The 20,591-nt window shown below is 44.3% G+C and overlaps 1 protein-coding gene across 9 annotated transcripts in view; it reads right to left on the bottom strand.

The window, feature by feature from the left end:
- The window catches only part of LOC131474972 (RNA binding protein fox-1 homolog 3-like), a 519,357-nt gene that overhangs the window by 149,515 nt on the left and 349,251 nt on the right, over positions 1-20,591 (bottom strand). For 8 of the 9 annotated variants that reach the window (XM_058652721.1, XM_058652722.1, XM_058652718.1 and 5 more), the window contains one exon: positions 9,571-9,680. In XM_058652721.1, the coding sequence (XP_058508704.1) occupies positions 9,571-9,680 (110 nt within the window). Of the gene's footprint in view, positions 1-2,092; positions 2,231-9,570; positions 9,681-20,591 lie in introns of those variants that run through there. The other variant, XM_058652726.1, reaches the window with a different exon arrangement.

The raw sequence follows: 20,591 nt of genomic DNA, 5'->3' as shown, positions 1-20,591 counted from the left end.
CCTGAGAAGGTGAGGAAGTAGCCATAAATATCGCACCTTCACTTCCTGCACTGTTACAAGAAGAAGCATCCATTTTATTTTATTTTATTTTATGTTATATGAATGTTTTCCAACTCATTCCTATACCTGCCAGTCAAAAGTGCATGTTCCTGCTCCTGTGTAGGATTATTCTTCGGTTTAATTCATCATTTAATCTATGGAATATCAGAAATGGAATATCAGTAATGCAAGAAATGCAGTAAAAGGATGAGTTGTAAAGTTTTTAGCACAAATTGTTGAGAACACGGCTCAAGTCTACTCATCGTCATAATCGTTTGAATATCAGTGAAGAGTTCATTCGTCTTGTGAGAGGTTTCCAAAATCAGAATCACGGAAATCTAACATGAATGCAAGGAAGGTTCACACGCCGTCAACAGAATCTTTTCCTCAAGAGCTCAAGGTGCCGTAAAAATGCAGGTCATGCACTGAGAAGCTGATAGAAAACCTGACAAAATAACAAGCATGTTCCGTAAAAAACTTTCAAATTTGAATTGAAACTTTACGGCGTGCAGATAGAGAAGCAGAATAAATATGTCCTCACACTGGGAAGCTAGAACAAGTAAAACATCCTCCTGAATGACTGCAGCGATATGTCCTATTCTCACTTAACTGTGTCAGTTAATAACATCCATAACAATGATCTAAAACCTGAGCCTCGTTCTTGTGTCTTCACCTGCAATGACACAGAAATTATGCATCATTATGCACACGTGTGTGTGTGTGTGAGTGAGTGTGTGAGACACACACACACACACACACAGATATTGTGTCACTGATTCCAGACGACAGTGAATCAAAAACTGGAGGAACACTCGGAGAAGGCCTGCGTTAGAGCGAGGCCTCACCGAAAAGTGGGAGGGGGGAGTGAAAAAAAAAAAAAAAACCTTGCTGTATTATTTTCTTTGAGTTATGACATAATTTGTAAATCAAAACCTCGCCGTCTCCTCCGCTCGACTCGGAAACAAAAAGGAAAAAAGTTTTTCCTTGTCAAGCTCGTTTCTCCACTCGGGAGAAACTTTGGCCTCAAAATCATTCTGTCTCTCCGCTCAGAAATCAGAGCTCTCAATCAATAACGCAGTGCTGCCTCGTTCACAGCGGCTTAACATGCTCTTTTTTCTTATTCACATTTTTACACACACACACACACACACACACAGGCTTTCCGCGTATTAGGTCATTTATAATGGTGTCGTCGACGTATAAAGTGACTTTTCTGCCCTGCCCGACCAAAAAAGATGCTTTATCAACAGAAATCTGAGCTTATGTTCAGTAAGGCTGCCACACACACACACACAGACACACACACTGTAAATATGAGCAGCCATTAAGAAGAGTTTGCTTTGTTTTTCAGGGAAAAAGTGAAAGAATTCACAGAAAAACTGCTGCAATGTGCAGCAGCAGCAACAACATGTAAAATAAGAAGAAGAATAATAATGATTGAAATAAGGGGCCACTATTGTTGCAGGGAGAATAGAAACCACCGAGGGGACAAAACTAATCTGACTAATCACACATGATCTCTCGAACAGAATTAATCAGCAGCTTGGGTTGACAGTCCGTAATCATCCTCGTCCTGTGCTTAACGTGGCTTCATTTATGACAGGAAGAAAGAAAGAAAGAAAGAAAGAAAGAAAGAAAGAAAGAAAGAAAGAAAGAAAGAAAATAAATACTGGGTAACAAAAACAGCAACGTCACCCCCAAAAGAAAAAATAACAGAAGAAGCCCACACTTGTGTCCCCAGAAGACCCAGAGCGCCACGTTAAATAGCCGACTGACTGGCGACACGTATGTGCACACACAACAGAGTGCATGCTGGGTAATTTTTGGACTGTCAGTGGAAGTTGAGTAACAATACTTGTGGGTAATACTCTCTCATTTAAAGGCTGAATAAATCCGACGTGTCCCTGCTATAGGCCTTCTGTAGCATCTGCAGCAGATCAGCGTCAATGAAACACATGAAAACACACACACACACACACACGGTGTACTGACGCATGCAGTGCACCACACTGCTGGTGCAGAGTTGAAGTCCGGGAGAAATCCGGGTACTCACCCAGAAGTACATCATCATGGTGGAGGTGGGACAGGTGCAGGAGACAGGCGGGTGCAGGACACGAGCGGGAGCGGGGGCCGAGCACTGGGACGGGTCCAGCCAGAGTTGGGGAGGGGGGAAGAGAAGAGTCCGAGCGAGCGTTTGGACAGAAGAGAGCTCCGCTGATCCCTGCTCCGCTGATCCCTGCTCCGCTGAGGCAAGCCCTCCCTCTAAACTGTTGACTTCAGGTCGCCCCCCTCCACACCTCACTGTTCGTCCCTTTTCCTTCCTCTTCTTGTCTTCCCTTAAGAAATCAGCTTGTTCTTCTGTTCATTTCTTTTTTTAAAAGCTCTCCCCTGTTTCAAACACACACTCCTCCTTTATCTTCTGAGGCAAAACACAAGAAAGAGGGTGGAGGGAAAAAAAGGCAGAAGGAAAGTAGAGCCAGGGAGGTTTTGTAACCTCTTTTTTCTTTTGACACTCTTGCACTTCTACTTGCTTCTCTCCACACTTCAAGACTCTCTCTCTCTCTTGCTCTGCTACTCTCTCTCTCTCTCCCCTCTTTTTCTTATTGGTGAACGTGGAATCAGTCGGTACACAGCACCGAGGCGGCGGCAGCAGCAGCAGCAGCAGCAGCAGCACCAGCAGCAGCAGCAGCAGCAGCAGCAGCCCGCACGCTTGACAGCTGCCTCCAACGTTTCCTCCACCGGAGCCCGCGTGTGTGTTGCTCTGCACAAGAAGAGGAGGAAGAGTGCGCCGAACAAACCGGGATCCTGCGAGACGGTACTGTAAAATTCAGCATCCACGAGAGGGAGGGAGGGAGGTGAGGAGAGGTGAGGGAGGCAGGAAGCTGGAACTTGTGTTGGAGAGTGCGGTGGGAGGGGGTGAAGGGAGAAGGGGGAGGGCGGTTTGTGTTGACGATGATGACGATGATGATGCTTGTGATCGACAGATCGCTCCTCGTTTGTTGCTGATGGCGTTTGATACGTCGGAACCGAAGTTGTGAGCGATTTAGAAGAAGAAGCTGGTTCCACGTTGCACCGCCGCCTTCTAAACGTCCGTCTTCTCCCGCTCAGACGCACTCGACTGTTGATAAGAAATCGACATCGCCTTCTAGAAGAAGAAGAGCGGAAGAAGTGGGTGGCCACCAGGGGGCGACTAAGGAAAATCAACTTAGTTTGTAAGTCTCGATCACTACTTTCAGCTCTTCCGTAACAGAACACGACGTCAAATTTGGAGGGAAAACACACGGCACATGTTGAGCGCACGGCGGCGCGACTGACAGGTGCCGTAAAGACGAGCCCAGCGTGGGTTAAATCTGCACATCCTGAGGCTTCAAAACAGTCATTTCTCACCCAGAGTCCAATAGTTGGAGTGAGTACAGTTCAAAATAAAAGTGACAGATCACTGACCAGATGAAGCCGGTGTGAAACACCTCGCTGTGCCACGCTATATTACATTACATGCTTTAGTGTGTTTTACATCTGCAGGGGGGGGGGGGTGGTGAGGAGTGAGAGAGAGAGGGAGGCGGGGTGGTTGGTGGTGATGGTGGTGGTGGTGGTAGTGATGGGGGAGGAGGCTATCTTCTTCTAGACAGCACTGTAACAACGCGCCTGCCTCAGCAATTTCCAAAACATATCATCAATACATGACCAGGAGCTGGCGCTTCTTAAATATTAACCCTGTGGCGGCCGGCGGTGGAGGATGGTGGAGGATGGTGGTGGATGGTGGAGGATGGTGGAGGATGGTGGAGGATGGTGGAGGATGGTGGTGTTTCAGTGGGGGCTGCACACGCCACAGAGAGGCTCTGGCGGTTTCTGTGGCATCCCCCAGTGCCCGGATCATCCAATAAAACAAAAGACGTCCTGGGGGATGAGCTAATTTGCTGTAGGATCCTGAAGAACATTTGCCAGCCATACAGAGAACATTGGAGTAATGAACAGAGCAGATACATTTCAGGTTATGTTACCCGTCAGTAATTGCCACATAAGGAGGCCGAGTTAAATTTGCAGCTGGCTTTGAGCGGGGATTGATACACAAGGGGCCTCGTTCGTACGGCGTAACTGTCATCTTAAATTTATCACCCGTTTTATTCCGGCATCCCCCCCCCCCCCCCCCACACACACACACACACACACCTCCCTCAGAACGGCACAAGTGAATGGTGAAATATGAAACATCGCGGCGGCTGTGAGGGAAAGGGTAAAAAAAAAAAAAGAAAAAAGAAGAAGAAGAAGAAGAAATAGCAATTAGTGATTTTGAAAATACTGTGAGGTTTCAGCGGGGATGGTTTATTCCTGCACTTTTGATAAATCAAAGAGGAGCGTCACATAATTCTTCCCCCCCTCACATCTCATCACAATGCAGCTTTTCCATTACTCCACACACACACACACACACACACACACACCAAGTCTTATCAGTGACATTACCATGCACATACAAGTCCATATCTTTATACATGTCCGACCAAAAACCCCCCCAATGGATTTACATTAGCAATCACAGAGCGGGTAACCGTCCCGTTCCTACATCAATCTCTGATGGGAAATAAAAATGAAATGCACTTCTCAGGCAACTCGGATTAAGAATCGCACTTTTATCAAATACTGAAGTCTATTTCAAGTCCTGCTCATAAATAACTGGGGGGAGGGGGCAGGGGGGGTGTAGGACCAGGAAAAGAGGGGGTAGACTAGAGGGGGAGCAGCAGCCGCAGGCGGAGGATGTGTGTGCATGTAAGTGACATGAGAGCATCGTGGTCTGAAGCTGAGGGCACGAGGGGTCAAAAAGGTAGAAAACGGGGGGAATTTGAAGGCTTTTAAGCCAATTAGAGATGAGGAAAATGGGACTCGGGGTTAAGATGGCGGACGCACTTCAACCCCCCCGCCCCCCCCCCCCCGCGCTTCCCGTCTCCTCTCCGAAACGCCACTTCTTCTCCTGTGATCCACCACTTCGCTCGCCGAGGATCCGAGTGGCTTTCCCCCGACCATTTAGATTCCCCACCGTAGTCTAGACACTCCCCGGAGACGCCGCCATCCATTATGAAGACGGAGCCTTTCAAAGAGATGAGGAAGTGAAGGGGCCCCACGCCGCGCTTGTTCTGCCTAAAATGTCCGTCCGTCTCGGATGCTCGCCGGCTCGGGAAACCTGTCGTGTGAATATTTCATGACGATCTCACCTCTGCTCTGCGGTGAAACAGAGAAACTCCTGCTCGGGTCTAGTCATTACAAAGACCCCCCCCCCCCACCCCGCCTCTCACAGAGGGTTTCCGGGGCCCGAAATCACACCGCGCAGGTCCTTATTCACTTCTCATTCATCAAACGTCCGCCGACCTCAGCCTCAGCCGGCGAGCGAGACCCCGACGCGTCAGGCGGAAGACGGGGGAAGAGACGCGACTCCATCCCGAGTCTCCCTGGTTACATTCCTTTAATCACACACTTCACTTTATGGAGTGACCCGTTTAACAACTTGCAGCCACGCTCGTTTTTTTATTTTTTTTTATCTAGTCTTCATCTTCATCCGACTCCACAGGTCGATGCTGACATTTCAACGCCGAACGCAGCTCATCACGAGAAGCGAACCACAGGAACATAAAGTTCCATAAACTGGTTTCACCTCTTGTTACTCAGCGTTGTTTGAGAATACTGAATTTAAAGGATTAGGGCGATGGAGAGGACACGCGTGTCCTGTGAAAGTGTCCTGTGATTGGTCAGGGACTCCAGAGAAGACTGGGGGAGGACACATTTTTGGACAAATGCATAAAATGGAGCAGACATCTCTTGGTTATCAGATGTCACAGATACAAGTCACTACTTTCCTCTTGCAGCGACTGTTATTGTTAGTTTGCTGTCTTTAAAATGTGGGTCCTGCATAAAGAAAGTTCCCAACCTTTTTTCCTTGAAGCCCCGCCTTGCTTGTGTCCAGGACAAACCAGCCCCTCCCCCCCACAATCCGAAACCTCTGTCCGGGCACGCACACAAAAAAAGAATAAAGTAAAAAGTTTATATACTAAAATAAACATCAGTTTTAGGTTTTTGTTCCTCCTGTCAGTGTGTACAGATAAAAACTGTCCTGTGCGTCCATGTAATCAATATTGCATGGTTTTCTTTTTTTATTTGGGTGACTTCTAATTATCCAGTAGAGTGTCTGATTGGGACGCACAAATATAATTATATTAAGTCGTGTTTTAGGCGTGTTTTTAATGTTTTGTGTTTATTTTACACCTGCCGGTTCTGTGGGATGTCCTCTTTTTTCTTTTTCATTGCACCTTCGCTTTGATTTATTTGGACATTTCTGTCAAAGCGCTTTTGTAAACTTGTGTGTAAATAAAAAATAACAATAATAATAATAATAATAATAATAATAACTGGTTCTTGGAATTCTTCCAAAGGCATGACGCTGACACGCAAACAAACACAGAGGTTAAATAGGAACGTGTGTATGGACATATAGACCACACACACACACACACACACACACACACTCAGGTGACTCATGTTGTGAGGGCAGACAACAACCGCTGTCACGGCTTTAACATGCGTCCCCGATCCGCTGAGTAACGGCTGAGCTCACAGGGCGACGGCGGCAGAGAGGGAGAGAGGGAGGGAGGAGGACGAGGGAGGCGGGCGACATCCCGCTGTGGCGGCGAGGCGTGGCCTCGTGTAGCAATCGCGCGCCCTGCTGCCGAAACACGCCGCGTCTGCCCAGCAGTGGTATCAGCGTGACATGCAGCAAGCCTTCACATCCCCAACACACACACACACACACACATACACAAGCCCCTAATTACTGCGCAGGCCTGCCAGTTTGCAGCCCAGGGCCAGTGCTGCCTGTTCTGTGCCAAGATGTAAACACTGCATTATTAACACCGCACACGGCCATGTTTAATATACTCCACGTATGTCCACACACACACACACACACACGGTTTAGTGCGATTCTTTACATGGAGACATACAGTGGATTTATTGTCGCACCCAGACATTGAGTTTGAGAAGCAGCAGATGGGCGATTTGCTGCGTACAGTGTAATGTATGCTTACAAATGATGTTTAATGATGTCTTGCAGGGGGGGGGGGGGGAGGGACCACGAGGCAAAAACATTACCGTTTTGGAGGCTAAATGTGCAGACTGCAGTTAAATAAAACAAGTACAACCACGTATTGTTGTTGTTGTTGTTGTTGTTTTTGTGCGTATTTATCGGGCTGTCTTCAGAACAGAAAAATTGCCCATCACGACGGTCTAAACGTTACCTCAAAATCCACATCATCACACCGGCAGAATTAAACAGTCTGGAGGAGAACGCATGAATATTTTAATGCAATTTTTTCCCCTGACTGGTTTGTTTTAAAGGTCCGCAGTGTGACATTTAGGAGGTTATATTGGCAGAAACCGAGTGTGTTTTATACTTTAAAATGAATATTTAAAAAAAAATCCAGCAGAGAGCGAAAGTGAGCGGCTCCGCCCACAAAAAAGAAGGATGGGATGACACAGGGAGCTGTGTGTGGCATGGAAAAAAGGACATCAATGACCATTCTTACATAATTCAAACATACACTTCAGTCAAACTGTTAAATACACAAACTAATCCTACATTCTCCGGAATGACCACCAGGGGTCGACTCCATTGGTTTGTATGCAAGAAAACACATGTAACATAATCTCCGACCCAAAACCTTCGACTCGTCACATCACACCAAGAGGAACTCGTTAATAAATACTCGACAAAAAGCTCATGGTAAATAAATGAATTTGAGAGGAGCAAAAACAGAGGAGAAGAAGTGTGACATGATATCAGTAAAATACTACAGGGGAAATCTTGTAAAGTTGAATTTTACTTGATTTGTGTGTGTATTGGCAAGAATTTCGCAAATCATTTGTTTAACCTACTGTATAAAATGGTCTATTTTCAAGAAAGAACTGTCAAAGTTACAATAAAAGTGTTAACTAAAGGGTAAAAATTAACTAGAAGTTGGTGGTTTCAATACAACAACAACAAAACTGTGCCAGAGAGTCACTGTCAGGAATATTTGCACATGCATACACTATCACATCATGAAACTATCGCTGCTTAATCAATGACAGAGTTTTTCACTTCTTAAACAACAAGGAATACAACAAGGAAATCAGGAAAACTGATGAAGTTTGGCTTGTGGCCCGAAGAACGTCATTATTTCGATTTTCGGGGGAATTTCTGGGTCATTTTATGTCCCAAACAATTACTCAATCAATCGAGAAAACAATGCGCAGATAAATCGATTATGGAAATAAGTCCTACATGTACTACATGAAGAACCAATGGCAAAATGGGAATGCAGTAGCTGGTGTTTGACCACAGAGGGCAGCAGAGCCACTGACGTTTTTATCACAACACACAAAACTATGAAGATTTACACCTGGATCAACAACAAATAACCTGAACTAGATACACATATACACTAACCCACTGTGTCTGACGTCTATACACACATACATATACATATATATATATATAAATACAAATATATATACAGTATATATACATATACATAGCTGAACTATAGAAGCTGTCGGGCTGTCTCAGCATCGAGGAGAGCGACAAACACGAAACCAAAAGCAATCCCGGCAGCCCCTCGCGTCTCCGTTTGACATTAATTGATAATCAAACAAGCCTCGGCATTAGACATTTATGAGATCAGCAGAATTATCTGTTTAATGTAACCCAATTATGTGCAACCCTTGTGCACCAATCAACGGTAATTCCCGACTCATAAATGACAGCTACGGCGACAGATTTAATCAATAACAAACATTGATGAAAACTCGCGACCCGCTCAGAAAGAGGGTAATTAACGAGTAGAAGAAGAAGAAGAAGAAGAAAAAAAAGTGCCTTTTCTTGGGGAAAATTACCCTGCAATCCTCATTTCTATACACAAGAATCTGCGCCGGATCGCGGGCTCGTATCCCGGGGCCGGCGTGGCTGAGAGTACAAAAACAAACATCCAATTTCCCTTTGACAATTAGGGACAGACATTTATCATTAATTCTTAACACAGGCTTCAACTAATCCAGTTCCTAATTAAAACCTTGTAATTTTCCTAAGCTGTTGCCATAAAAACTAAACTCCATTTATTATTCAGACACTAGAGCCTGGAAGAAGAAGAAGGAGAAGAAGAAGAAGACACACACAGAGCAGCTTCACCTGCAATTCTTACGTTTCATATTCCCACAGGAAGCCTTCGGAGCTTCAGAGAGCACAGGAAACCTTTTAAAAAGTCTGATATTTAACAACACGCTAAGATACAAGGGGGGAGGGGGGGGGAGGTTCCCTCCCGTCTCCCCATCCACAGCAGACGACTGTCACATCGTCTACGCTGAGCAGAAACTTCCACCAACACATGTCAGAGGAGCAGGGAACCAAAAAAGCAGCCCATTAGACACCAGGGGAGGAATCATGCACCTGAAGCGTGTTTGGGCCTCAACAGAACCCAACGTGAAGGAAAGAGGTAAGACTGCTCTTACCAGTCTTGTGAAGAGGGGCACTCCCAAATGCCAGAGGTGATCGTTCAGCAGTCCGCTGTACACCACGTTCCCGAAGACAGCGATGCTTCCTGACTTACACAACGTGTTTCCTGCGGGAGACACACACAAAGAAACACAACTCGGCGTCATTGAAACAGACAGGAGGCAGCGAGGGGGCAACTCCGGCGGGCAGCAAGACAAGAAAACAGAAAAAAAAAGCAAATACAGAAGCAAATTCAATCAAAGGAAATCATTGCACAGGAAGAGAAATAATAGAGAATGCAGCATTGATTGTTATAAATATCGATTTCAGGGGCTTATTGACCTTACGTGTAATGACTAATACAGATAGGTAGCTTTGTCCACGATCAATAAAGTTGCACAACGGAGTCAAGCTGGTTCGACAACATGGTTACGACAACGTGGTCGCGCACGCATCACCAGGAGTCTTCAGACCTGAGACTAAACCTGGCAGTAAACACACGTACAAGCACTGTAGAGGTTCTGTTTTTAACGTGCGTGGGACAAGAAAGACCACATTTGGATAGAAAACCTGAGGTTTAAGCGCTAGTTCCCTCCAGTATACACCTGCTTTAGTCTTCATCATAACACAGCGTTTTCTGCCTGGAAACTGAAGTCTGTAACCCCCGCTCGCTCCACTCTCCCACACCAAAGCCCATTGAGAAAAGCGACAATTTTTAGCTCACCCGGACACAGGGGGCTGCTGGTCCGCCGCTGCCTTGTGTTACCGCGGTGAATCCGAACCAAGGACTTCAAACACCGAAGTCACAAAATAACACATTTAAATCTACTGATGGAGGCAGCAGTTCATCAACACCTCCTGTGTGCTGTGACTCTAAAATCCTTGATTTTCTCTATGGACTTTGGTGTGGGGAGTCTCCAGTCAGACAAGGCTGCGATAAAGCAGCAAAAGATAGATAGATAGATGGATGGATGGATGGATAGATAGATAGATAGATAGATAGATAGATAGATAGATAGATAGATAGATAGATAGATAGAAAGATAGATAGATAGATAGATAGATAGATTGAAAGATAGATAGATAGATAGATAGATAGATAGATAGATAGAAAGATAGATAGATAGATAGATAGATTGAAAGATAGATAGATAGATAGATAGATAGATAGATAGATAGATAGATAGAAAGATAGATAGATAGATAGAGAGATCGATAGATAGAGAGAGATAGAGATAGAGATAGATAGATAGATGGATAGAAACACACTGACTATTTCCAAAACACATCAATAAAACCACACAAAGTGACAGATCTGAGGTCTTGTTTTGAAAAGGAAGTGAAAGTCAACGATTTTTAATTATCACTGGATCAGACCCTGACCCCGTACTCTTCATTAGCTCGGCGCCAATGAGCGGGGGGGCCTCCACACACACGTGCGTGTTGAACGTGTACATTCACACGTGTCCCCGGGAAGGTGATGTAGTGCCGAGGTTTGGCACCGGAGGCAGGGCGCCCGCCCCGGGCCCGCGCAAGTCATGAACGCAAGCTTAAGGAGTGAGCACCAAAAAACACAGGTCCCCGTTGTAGTTTCTGCACAAAGGGGGGAGAAAAAAAAAAAAAGGGCTGCAGAGGCGAGTGCCAGGGGTGGAGAGAAGCAGGGAAGCAGTGCTGACAAGTAGCACATGCATTATTTAAAAACAAAAGTAAAAAATGCCCATTAAAGTGTCAGCGGTGCTTTCGGCAGTGCTGGCTCGGGCGCGGTGTGCGTATTACTGTTATTAATGGGCCAGGCGTGGGGGGGCATCGCCTCGGTGTGATTGCTCTGCTGCTGCTGCTGCTGCTGCTGCTGCTGCACGTCCACTCTGCTTTTCCCTCCATTTCTTCATCTGCGTGTTTGTGTGTGTGTGTGTGAGGAAGAGGAGCAGATGAAGAGGAGGACACAGAGAGAGAGAGAGAGAGACCCCGAGTGCGCAGTCAATGAGCTCCTTCAGCTAATATCATTTCACATTATTGAACGCATATTGAGGCAGAAAAAGAGGCAGAAGTTGTCAGACGAATGGGATCAAATTCTGATCCGCCGTCACGGCCGAGCGTCTGCTGGGAATGTTGTCAGCATATTGGAAATAAGTGCAGAGCATTTTTTCCTTTTTCTTTTTCTTTTCTCTCGTCGCAGTTTAAGATCAAGGGCCTATACATTACAGCGACTGACACAGCAGAATGAGGTCATTGTGCATGTTGTAATTACAGCTGGGTAAACACACTCTGCTGCTGCTGCTGCTGCTGCTGCTGCTGCTGCTGCTGCTGCTGCTGCTGCAACACAGGAAAACACACAGACGCGCTAATAAAAGATCAAAAAAAAAAAAGAGAAAAGAACGAGTCAATCGTTTTCCGCGCCGAACCGAAGTATAAATAGTCATTTTAATATTTAATTCTTCAACGGAGACAAATAAATTGAGCAAACGATCGCTGTTTGTTCCTATAATCAGTTCTAATGTAGTGGAATAGATTAAAAATCAATGTTGCTCTTTTTTTTTTTGTACTCTTTCAACAAACAAAGACACAAACCTGACCTGTTACAGTCATTACGTTTACATCAGACCTTCAGATTACACGTTAAATTGAATTTCAGTCGAAGTCAGACACAGATAACAGTGTTTTTCCATGATAAGTGAACGTAAATCACAGAGCGCGACATGTGGCCAACATAAACCTGTTTCCTCCTAAAAAGTGTCTGTTTACTCTGATTAGAACAAGATAGAGTCGGGATTAGAATAGAAAGAGTTAAACTGACTGCTTTACTCTGTCTATAAATCACATGGGGAACAACGTGATGCAACAGTGTCTGTATTTCCCCTGATAGTAACACATGTGCACGTAAGTTTGTAACCGGCTCCACTCTCCCACACCAAACTCCATTGAGAAAAGCAGCCGTTTAGCTCACTGGGACACAGGAGCTGCTGGTCCGCTGCTGCCTCGTATGGACGCTTCGTGCCACTGCGGCGAATATGAACACAGGATTTCAAACACCGAAGTCACCAAATAACATTATTTGAACTTAGTGAGGGAGGCAGCTGCGGGTCAAGGACTGCTGCGCGCTGTGATGTAAAATCGTTGATTTTCTCTATGGACTTTGGTGTGTGTCAGAAAATGCAGTAAATATTAAAGAGTGTTATAAATTAAGTGTAGTGTTATTTATTAGCGCTAAAACTGATGTGACTCGACGTGTTAGCTCGTTGTTTTATGATAAACTGTTGATCGTCCATTTCTTTCTTCTGCTGTTTTGGTTCTTAATCCTGTTTTTTTATTTTTTTTTTAGCAGTAGCTGAGTGTTCTCTCATCTGCAGACTCAACAGTATTGAGCCCAACCTCTGATTAATTATTAATCATGTGATTAAAGTGTGTGTGTGTGTGTGTGTGTGTGTGTGTGGCTAGAAGTGGAGAAGTGAGGGAATGCTTTGTATTATCTATTAACTTTTCTTCCTTTATCTGTGTGTGTTTTTTTTCTTTTTAAATCTTCAATATTCAGAATATAGGCATTTATTTACACGCATCAAATAATTTCAGGCCTAAAAAACCTCTGGCATGTACAACAAGAGCTGCAGAGGGTTTTGTTTTATTAAGTGACTGATGCCTGATGCTCCAGTCAGGCTCAATTCTCTTCTCTTTTTTTTTGCCTCCATCTTCTCTTTTTACCCCCCCGTCTTTTTATTTTATTTTATCTCCGTGCAGACGAACGCGTGGAGTTAGGCCAACATAGATTTCAGGACTGATGCTGCTACTACCAATATTTCAGGCTCAAATCTGCTTATAAATTATTTGCAGCGCCAACAAGATTCAACCTCAGACTTCACCGGTTTTCTTTTTTAAAAAAAAACAACTTTTCTTCCCAGCGATGCCAAAGATGAATGGAAACTTGTTCAATTACAATCGGTTTGGACTGAAAAGAACGCAGTATTATTATTGTTTATGCATCAGCAACTGTGCGTGAGTGTGAGTGTGAGTGGACGCACTGACTGACTGAGCTACAAGAGACTTGATGTCGCTGTTGTCTCCGAGCTTAAACACTACAATGAGAACAGCTTGACCTCTTTCCAATTGCATATCAAGAATGTTCTTTCATTTACAAGAAGAACAATAAGCGATACTGACTGCACTGTGTGTGTGTGTGTGTACCTAGAACCGGCCTCCACACGCTCCGTGAAATCACAGGGATACAAGAAATGAAAGATTTTAGCCCTTCATGAGTTACCTCAGCGTTCAAAGAAATCAGAGTCTCTCACACTCTCATACAAAAGTCCATAGAGAAAATCAGCGTTTTCAGCTCACAGTGACACAGAAGCTGCTGGTCTACCGCCGCCTCGTTTCATAAGTTTGTCCGCACAAATAAATCAGAATGTGGATTTTCAAATGTCTTAGTGACCAAATAACACATTTGTATTTACTGAAGGAGGCAGCAGTGGATCAACTACTCCTGTGTGCTGTGGTGTAAAATTGTTGAGTTTCTCTATGGACTTTGGTGTGTGGGGGGGGGGGGGGGGGGGGAGCGAGAGGTTTACAAACTTCAGTTTCCTGGAGAAGTCTGCTCAGTCTGGATTTATTTTGATTTTATGGCTGATTTGAAAAATTATTGCCGACTTTTTCCAAAGATAACTTTCCATATCTGGCAGTTATTCAACTGTTTAGGAAGAAGCCGACGTCACAAACGTGTGACACGCTGGTGAATCTCGTCCGTAATCGGAGGCTCGTTTTGTGGAAGTCCTGAGATTCTACGACAATGACATGTATATTCTCTGCTCTCTGGTATCCATCCATCCATCCATCCATCCATCTTTTCCAGCTTTATCCTCCACATGAGGGTCACGCGGTGGTGCTGTGCCAATCTCAGCTGACATACGGCTAAAAGCAGGGGGTTACACCCAGGACAGATCACCAGTCCTTAGTTTTTGAACTTTCTAGACATCACAAACAAATCTAGGAGTTACGGTAATGAGACGCACGCATGCCAACAGAAGAGAAAATATCCTTAAAATATTCTAGACTTAAGCTCACAGACTGTCTCCCCTGGCGGCCATGTTTGAGCCTTTGCGTAAGAAAGAAGACTACCTAAAAAAAAACAGCTGAGGCATAACTCAAGGCTGTCACACACCTGGAGCAGCTGGACAGCAGGAGGCGTGGTCGACCCGTCAAATCTGACAGGACGACCACGCCTCCGTGACACCTGATAAGGTCACCACCTAACATCAGGTGAGAGCTCTGAGGAAGGCGGAAGATACGCCTCGAAACTGGTTAACAAGGGAAAGGAAAAGACTGTTTTAAAAAACGAAGCAAAAAAATGCTAAAGTTGCCATGACATCAGCTTGAGGCTGTAACTTTAGACTGGGATACATGCATTTTTGACTTCTTCATGTGTGTGTGTGTGTGTGTGTCCTCCTCTGGACTCTACCTTTGGACGTGGGTCACTTTAGGCATTCAAACTCACACAATGTGCAGCTCATTTCTAGCAACGAGGCACATTGCTGCAATGCAATAAGGGAAAACAACACTTTTAATAATTCAGGCCCTGAGACTGTGGGTGAGGTGGTGGTGGTGGGGGGGTGAGGTGGATGTCGGCGGAGGGGGGGGAGTCAGGGTGTTGGAGGGAAGATGTCTTAAAGTACCGCAGAATGGCTCATTTAGCTCCTGCTACGCATTATTAAAGTTGTATCGAACCCCCCCCCTGGGTCTTTCCCGAAGTTTTTTTTTCATTTTCCCTTTTTCCTCTTCCCCCCCCGAAAAGCCTGCGAGGTATCCAATAACAACGACCAACATTTATAAACGCCAGCGTATCCTTGCACCTTGGAGGAGGAGGTAAACAACGGTGTAGCTCTTCATCTCTCTTCCTCCCTGTCCTCACCAGTCCTCCGGTCCAAAGTCTGTCCGGTTTTAGCCGCCCCACACACACACACACACACACGAGCGCTTGCCGTCCAGATTATTTTTTCTGCCTGAGCTGAGACCACGATGCATACAAATATGTGGGGGAATGAACCACATTTTTCTATGGTGTGGAATCAAATTGAGTCATAAAACCGCGTGCGCCGTTGGCACTGACGGACGCACGGCGGCACCGCTAAGGACGCGTTCAGAGGTGCCGCAGATTGCCTCGGAGCCCTGATGGCAGCGCAAAGAGACCGACAATGATTTTTCTTTTTTTTTCCCCAGTGAAAGAAGAAAAGCAGAGGAGAAGCAGAGTTATACATCAATGCACACAACAGGTCAATGTGCCGGCTGCTGCTGCTGCTGCTGCTGCTGCTGCTCTTCATTATCTTCACAAAAACAGCCAATACACAATATCAGCTCCTTAAGATCAGGTGTCTGAGGTTTTTTGTTTTCACTGAAGTTCTCTCTGTAAAATCACATTAATCCACACATGATTTAACTGTCTGACGGCATTATGCATATTCTCTATCATCCCCACTCAGCTCCTAATTGAAGCTTCACGACGTTTACACCGAGTTAAATACGTGCTGGTGTGTGTGTGTGTGTGTGGCTGCAGCGACGCTCCGTGAAATGGAGCAGAATTGTTGCAGACTTCTTGTGCATCATCTCATAAATGTTGTTTTTCTACCAAAATATTCAGCTTGGCATGATTTTGGGACTCGTCCTCCTGAGTATAAATGGTTAAAGTGGTAGTTCTGGTTTTTTAAATGTGTGCTTGTATAATATACCGGCACAGAGGACACTGGGACCATGGCCGTCAGCAGGGGACACCAGGAAAAACTCTATTACTAGTAAAATGTATGCCTGTTTAAGTATACGGTATACACTCTACCTTACCTTTAGACAGGCTTTTCTGACTGGAAAGTTCACTTTTTGTTGCTTGGCAAACCAGTAGCCACCTGCACCAAAGTCCATCGAGAAAACCAGTCATTTAACGTCACAGCACACAGGAGTTGTTGATCCACTGCTGCCTCCATCACTAACTTTAAATGTGTTATTTTGTGACTTTGGAGCTTGAATTTCTTGTTTTCTGATTTATTTAAGTGACACCAAATGAAGCAGCAGTGGACCAGCAAGTGCTGTGGCCACGCAAGCTTAAAATGATGATTTTTCTCAATGGACTTTGGTGTGGGAGAGTGAGTGGTTTAGAAACATTTTTTTTTTCTTGTTGAAACAAAAGCTGTCTAACAGTGAGGGAACATATATTCTAGGGTGCACACTACTAACCCATTCAAAAAAACAAACAAACCCTGGTCTGTCCCTTTAATATTCTCTAGTACAAGATGCACATGATGCAGTTCAGAAAACTAAACCCACGTGCAGTCAGTGGTGGTCAGCTTTTGACATTTCAGCGACACCCTCAAAGGTTTTTCAGCCGGCGGCAACAAATTATCATGATTGTAATTTACGATTACTGCTTACGTCGCCACAATAGAATAAGAAAGAAAAAAAAGAAGTAAAAGTCTATTAAAATGTCCGTTTAGTATATACAGTATATATATACACGCACACACACACACACACACACGCCATAAACTCGCTGCAGGGGCCTTAAATCACCCGCGCTGGAGGAGACAGAAGACGGGAGGTCGGGCAGAGACAGTGCACGTCGGACGTGTTATGATTGGCCGCTGTATCTGTGTTTTATGAGAAATCAAATATGGTGGAGTCAGCGTGATGGATATCTGACTGATCACGTGTTCATTGTGCCTCACGGACGAGGCCCTTAAATCTGGATCGGTCGTGATGTTGATCAGCTTGGAGATAAATGACAGTACAGTGACTGGAACTGGTCTCCTTTATCCACACTCTCTTTGTGCTAAGCTAAGCTCAGTTAGCGGCTTCATGTTTAGTATGCAGATATGAGCGCGGCGTCCTTCGTCTCCTTATTTCGCTCGTGGCAAGAAATCCAATAAGTGCAGGAACCTCAGTCTGCTGCATTCAAGTCAAACCCTTGTACACTGACAATTTAGCACCGGATCCATTAAATGTGGCTTTAATTACACCAAATGACACTTTTAAGCTCATTTTCTTGTTTTTTAGTTGGTTTTTAATTGTTTCCATGTTATTAACTCGCGAGCAGGATTGATCAGAGCTTTCAAAAAAGGAATCTTCCAATTTTCCGTTGAATTACACTTTGGATACACGTCGGTATTTAAAAAAGAAAAAAAAGATATATATATATATTATAATAATAATACGTGCGATGTGACAAGAACAACGTTAAAAGTTAAAAGAGTGATTCTTCTTCTTTTTTTTTTCCTCCTGTGTCTGCAGGTTCATCCGCCAAAACACATCACGGTGCATCATCATCACCTTGCATATCAAAGCGGCCGTAGCCATGGCGGCGTCAGCTGCTCGGCCTCCCGCTGTGTGTCAGACCCTGACATTACTCCTGCTTTGTCCATCTGAACATCTTAGCTGACTAAACACAGACCACGTCTGCATCAAAGCTATGGAAATTAGCCACGCTGTTACGTGGACCGCTCTCTTTGCCGCCGAGGCGATTAGGGCCAATTTCTATCAACAGAGTGCACACACACACACACACACACACACACACACATAAATACAGTAGAGTCCAGAGTTGCATTGCATCACTATTCTCTCTCTCTCTCTCTGTTCTCGGTGGTCTCCTCTTTCTCATAACGCAGCCCCCGCTTTAATGGATCAGTTGTTGAATTTAAAGTGAAAATAATGTACATTTCTCTGCTGTAATTAAATTATTATGGGCAAGAAAGGAGGTGTGGGCGAGAGAATAAAGATGAAAACCCAGCACTGCACACACACACACACACATGACCTATTTCTATACACTTTTTTATGTATACGTACATACATACACACATACAGTATATATATATACAAAAAAAATGGTCCTGGACACCCTCAAAGATGACATCACTGTGGGTTGTGTCACAAGCACTAAGTTACCTTATGTTAAGTTACCTTTCATTACATTAACTTGCGTTACATTACTTCATGTTATGTTAACTTCAATTATGCTACCTTACATTACGTTACCTTACATGACCTAAAGTTATGTTACCTTACTTCAAGTTACCTTGCCTTACGTTACGGTACCTTGTGTTGCCTTACATTACATTATGTCATTTAGTTACATTACGTTACCTTACAGTGTGTTATCTTACGGTGTGTTACCTTACCTTACATTACTTCACCTTACGGTGCGTTACCTTACCTTACATTAGGTTACCTTACAGTACCTTTCCTAAAGTTACGTTACATTACGTTACTATAAGTTACACTGCCTTGCATTACGTTAGCTTTCATTACGCTTCCTTGCGTTACCTAAAGTTATGCTACCTTACTTCAAATTACCTTGCCTTACGTTACAGTACCTTGTGTTGTCTTACATTACATTATGTCATTTAGTTACATTACGTTACCTTACAGTGTGTTATCTTACAGTGTGTTACCTTACCTTTCATTACGTCACCTTACAGTGCGTTACCTTACCTTACATTAGGTTACCTTACAGTACCTTTCCTAAAGTTACGTTACGTTATGCTTCCTTGCGTTACCTAAAGTTATTTCCACTTACTTCAAGTTACCTTGCCTTACGTTACGTTACCTTTCAGTAACTTTTCTAAAGTTACGTTACGTTACTTTAAGTTACATTGCCTTACGCTACATTACCTCACGTTACGTTAGCTTTCATTACGCTTCCTTGTGTTACCTGACTTATGTTACCTTATTTCAAGTTACCTTGCCTTACGTTACGTTACCTTGCGTTGCCTTACATTACTTTATGTTATGTTAACTTAAGTTACATTGCCTTACGTTACATTACCTTGAATTAGGTTACGTAATGTGACGTTACCTTAAGTTAACCTACCATACGTTACCTTACACTACACAAAAACAACCCCCCTGCTCTTTATCTGTCTATATTATTTGCCTTTCCTTCATTTGAAACCATTTGTCTGCATTACACTGCACATACATTGGGGGGAAATACAGTGAATTGTAGCCACCGGGCTCTCAGGACCGTGTGGTGTCATGTAACTGGTTAAATTAATGGACGCTACACGTGAACCCCCCCCCCCCCCATTATTTTTTTTTAATGGGAAGCAGTAAAAGATGAAGGTGGAAGGAGGATGACTGGGGGAGGGAGGGGGGTGAGTTTCACACTCATCATCATTATAATAATTATTGTTATTATTGGTGTCGGAAAAGTGCCATGTTGCTGTTGTGTAATCACACACACACACACACGAGAAAAAGAAAGAAAAAAAACTATTTGTGACAGTCATTTCCACTCCTTCTTATCATTATCTCTTCATTATCATTATCGCCATTACGATCGGTCGCAGCATTATTATCTTAATTGTTCTGAGCGCCATCGCAACGTACTGCGGCTAATGACAACCTCGAGATGTGGAGAAGACAGTCGGGGGTCGGTGGGGGTTTAACGCAGAGATAAATAATGGAAACATCCATGAACAGCAGCCATGAAACATGTCCAGGTCGGTGGGGGGGGGGGGTTCGTGAAATGTTCTGCAAGACACGAGAGCGAGGACGCGAGCGTTGGAGACAAAAACAAAGACCTTGAGGTTATTGATTGAGTTCTGCTTTACAACTGTTACACACTGTCTCTCTGTCAAGCCCAGTAAAAGGGCAACTATTGATTTCATTCCATACATTCTTTTTTTTTTTTTTTGGCTTTGACTTGTGAATTATTCAGTCGGGTTTTCCGACTTGTCAGTGCAGCAGAACAAGAGAGTGAAATTTCAAAAAATAAAACGCACAAAACGACACGTGTACATGAACGATTTCTCCTCCAAATGTGTGTTTTTTTTTTCCCACTAACCTACATCTGCTCGGCTTTGTCAACATCAGCTGAGCGACAATTCCCACAGGTCGGGAAATCTCCTGTAATCCGGGATCTTTTTTCTTTTTTTTTCATCCTTTCTTTCTTTTCACCCCCAGAACAAAAATTGTCGTCAATGTTGGATCCAGTCCAGCACGTGTGAAACACACAGCGGCTGTGAAATGACACCGGGCTTTAGTGCCGCACACTCTCAGGCCCAGA

This window comes from Solea solea, chromosome 16, assembly GCF_958295425.1.
Source record: "Solea solea chromosome 16, fSolSol10.1, whole genome shotgun sequence".
Classification (NCBI taxonomy): Eukaryota; Metazoa; Chordata; class Actinopteri; order Pleuronectiformes; family Soleidae; genus Solea; species Solea solea.
This window is presented reverse-complemented; position numbering and strand designations above follow the sequence as displayed.